General features: G+C 34.4%; 2 protein-coding genes across 2 annotated transcripts in view; both read right to left on the minus strand.

The window, feature by feature from the left end:
* FDP41_002490 (uncharacterized protein) overlaps window positions 1–827 on the minus strand; it is a gene marked incomplete at both ends in the record, with an annotated part of 2,192 nt that extends 1,365 nt beyond the window's left edge. The window contains 2 exons of the mRNA XM_044705690.1: window positions 21–562; window positions 628–827. Coding sequence (XP_044563383.1) covers window positions 21–562; window positions 628–827 — 742 coding nt within the window. The remainder of the gene's footprint in view (window positions 1–20; window positions 563–627) is intronic.
* A 19-nt stretch (window positions 828–846) lies between these two features.
* FDP41_002491 (uncharacterized protein) lies at window positions 847–3,241 on the minus strand (the record flags this gene model as incomplete). Its single annotated transcript, XM_044705691.1, has 3 exons — window positions 847–1,756; window positions 1,804–2,107; window positions 2,263–3,241. The coding sequence occupies 3 exons, from the start codon at window positions 3,239–3,241 to the stop codon at window positions 847–849; spliced, it is 2,193 nt and encodes a 730-aa protein (XP_044563384.1).
* Window positions 3,242–3,803: the final 562 nt, after the last annotated feature.

Below are 3,803 nucleotides of genomic sequence, written 5' to 3' on the forward strand. Positions count from 1 at the left end.
AAACTTTGTCGTAGATTCACCAAATATTTCCAGAATTCCATCAGCAGTAATTTCATCAATCCCTAAGAATAGCAGTCCATCACGAAGCATAATTCTCGGTAATGAGTCATAAGCTTTTTTGATGTCAACAGCCAAACCATAAAAAGGGTTCTTGTCCTTTTTTGCCCAAGCAATCATATTGTAAATTGAAAGGACTCTGTGAATAGTTTCTCTGCCGTCTTCACCACCAAATTGAGCTAATGATAATCTTCCCTTTAACACTTCCTTCAATCTTTTGGTGATTAATTTAGTAGCTATTTTAAGTCCTGAGTCCATAAGGGCAATAGGTCTATAGTTAGCAGAGTTTGAGTGGTCCTTATTCTTTTTGTGAATTGGGAGAATGCTGACACTTTGCATAGATTCAGGAGTAAATCCAGTTGTAATGATATTTTCAATAATTTGAAAAATTTCCTCCTGTAATTCCTTACACATGTATTTGATAGTTTTTTGTCTTAAACCTAGTTCATTGGGTGCTGTGGATTTCAAATTCTGAATTATCCATTCTTTCTCTTCCGTGGTGATTCTACCGAGTATTTGAGTATTTTGTCATTGCAATTATCAATTAATGGATGTTTGTACTTGAAATACTTGGTAATGTCAATTTGATGATTTCTTCCTCTAAAGTTGAGGTTTTGTTGATATTTGTCTTTGATCACATTGGCAACTTCATTGGGGTCACTAATTTCAGTTCCGTCGATAGATAATTCGTATGGTGGTGATGACGTTTTGTAAATTTTCTTTCTCAGATGTTTAGAGTTGGTTGCATAGTTTTGTTCCCACCATTTCATCTTTCTGTTCAAAGCCTTATCATGGCTCCATTTGATATGGTTCTATATTTTCTCTTTGACACTTATTATATTTGTAGATTTTAGGATCAAGTTTAGGTGGATTGACCTCCACAAATTTGTCGCCTAGTTTATCACAAATGAAAAGCCATTTGTCGTTATCAGATTCTAAATTCTTAACTTGAGATACACATTCTTTGCTAATGGCCAGCATTTCTTTCTTATTTTTGGGATCTTGAAAGTTACGCTTCTTCCGAATTAACAAAGGTGTTCGTTGACATGAGAGGTCAAGTAGAATTTTAACCATTTTGTGATCTGATATGAAGTTGGCATTCAGTACTTCTCCAGATGCAATTGGAAAATCTGTGGATATGTAGTCTATTATAGACTTGGATTGTTTGTTAATAGTATAATGAAGGTGCCATGATAAATGAGGGAAAGGATAGTAATTAAGATTTCTCTTGTTAATAAGATCTAGTATGTTTTGATCAGTTCTTCTAGATTCGTTTGAGGAGTGATTCTCGGATAAAATCGCATTATAATCACCTCCAATAATGATTTTGTAGTTAGGATATTTTTCAATTAGGTTGTCAAGAATATATGTGAATTCACATCTGTCAGCTGGTTGATTTGGAAAGTACGCAGAAATTACTAGAGTATTAATTGAATTGATTTTACATTTCACGCCAATAATTCGCGCGTTATTCTTAATGATCGGATCTAAGATGATTTCTTCAATATCTTTGAAAGTGCTTTTGTTGAGGCAAATAGATACACCACAGGAATCTCTTGGATTGTGATAATATGTAAATGAAGAATAATATATAGAGGGAAAATCTGGACCAATGTAGACGCTTTTAACTTCCTGGAGCATGATTATATCAGGAGTGATTGAGTTGAGGTAGCCTCTTAGGGCTGATAATGGCTCTGCTCTGAGACCATTAATGTTGAGGGTTAGAATAGATAATTCTGGAGCTACTGAAGTGAATCAAGTAGTTTTAGCTTTTTGTGACACTCATCAATTTCCTCTTGATATATGTTCCTCTTGGTATTATCTTTTGTACAACCAGACAGAAATGTTAGAATAGCAATTCTATTGGTAATCATTAATTCTTCATTATTTGCTCTGATAATATTAGCCATTTCCTTAAATCCCATAGTCAATTTCTGATTCTGTCTTGCCTCAAGTTCTGCAATTCTTTTATCCATAGAAGCTTCAATTCTCTTGATTTCTTTTAGGTGAACTTGTTGCACTTTTTCAAGAGTAAAGGAAACGTCTTTCGCTGCAATTTTAGATTGTTGAGTCTAATCAAACATATTCTCTTCTCTTGATTGATGATAAGTATGGATACAGGTTGGTCATTATTGTATTTTCTGGCAAGAGAGGATTCCGTTTGTATTCTAGCTCTAATCAAATCATTTCTTTCAGGCCATCTACCAATGATGTCAGAGTATTGCACATCCATTGCATAGTTGAATGGTATGTCGATTTTCATAGTGACTGTTTCCTCTGTTCTAGGAATAGTGATATCATATGTTTTTGCCTTACATAGATTATTTCTGGCTTTCATACTTTTGACAGTGATCACTGCTGCCATTTCTTTACCAATTCTAGCTGTAGCAATTTCAACAATGGGTTCACCAGTATCGCTTTCAATAGCATTCCTCCAATCTGCCTTGACTGTAGTTTTCCATAGTTCTCCTATTGGAATATTATGGACACGTATAATTTTGTTGGTGTCGTTTTCACATGATGAAGTGATATTGACTTCTTTAAATTTTGTACGTAATGTTTCAACTGCCTGTTCTACTTGAGCGCAATTTTCAATAGTGACAATTATGGTATTATTGAGCTTAATAATCGGATTGATGGTGACATATTTGCCACTAAGTTTGTCCTTAATTAATTCAATTACCTCATTCTCTTCAAATATTTTGCTATATCTAACAGCAATATATCTGGGAGGAGTGATTTCCTTCACTGCTATGTCATTGATGTTGAATTCTTCATTGTCTTGTTGGACATTACTACTTTTCTTGTTCTCAGATAATAGTTTGTTAATATTCTTCATTCTTTCCTTCCATAACTCCCAAACATGTTTTCTGTCCTTATGGTTTTTAAAAGCCTTTCTTTCTGTGGTGATTTCGTATTTAATGTCATCAGAGAGTATTCTGAGAGTGGCTTTTACAACATGTTGGAAATTTAAGGTCATAGGGTTGTGTGGGCTAGCAATAACAGATACAATTTCTAAAATCTGATCAGTGTCAAGAAGAGTTCTGTTTGTATCTAGTTTAGCATTACTGTGTTTGAGAAAAGTTTTACCAACAATTTCATCAACTGACATGTCTTGTATGTTGAGGTTATTAGTCAGCTCATTATCCAACAATTCAATGTTGTCTTGGTTACTCATGCTCATACTATTAGTTTTAGCGGCCAATTCTTCATCAGCTATTGGATCAATAGTTGGGTACAATCTAGTGTCAACACTAGTAGAGCAATTGTGAGTAGGGTTGAGATTATTTGTCAAATTGGGCTCATTAATGATTGAAGTGAGCTAGAGTGCTTGGGTCCATGGTTGCTGGGCATCCTAATTGAATTATTCTTTTTGTATAACGAATCTGATCTTGTTGGTCTGATTAAATACCATTCAGTCAATAGCGCTTTGATCTTAATAACTGCCATCGTAATAGGGTCTTGATTACAGTTTGATCACAACGGTAACAATCTCAGTATTTATAACCGGTGGTAGTTGTACGGTACCAAATCAGTACAGTACTTCGTAGAGATAAGTTTTAAATTTAAGTTTAATGATTCGGAGATGGTTCTTTGGGTGGTGATAAAGGGTGCTCAAGGTGAACACATAGCGTAGGTGTTGTGTTATTTTTTTTTCGTAGGTGTTGTGTTATTTTTTTTTCCTCGAAATTGGAGAGCATTTTTTTTAATGTAATTTTCAGCTGGATTTTCAGAAACAACAAGTC

Source organism: Naegleria fowleri (genome assembly GCF_008403515.1).
Source record: "Naegleria fowleri strain ATCC 30894 chromosome Unknown tig29, whole genome shotgun sequence".
NCBI lineage: Eukaryota > Heterolobosea > Eutetramitea > Acrasida > Naegleriidae > Naegleria > Naegleria fowleri.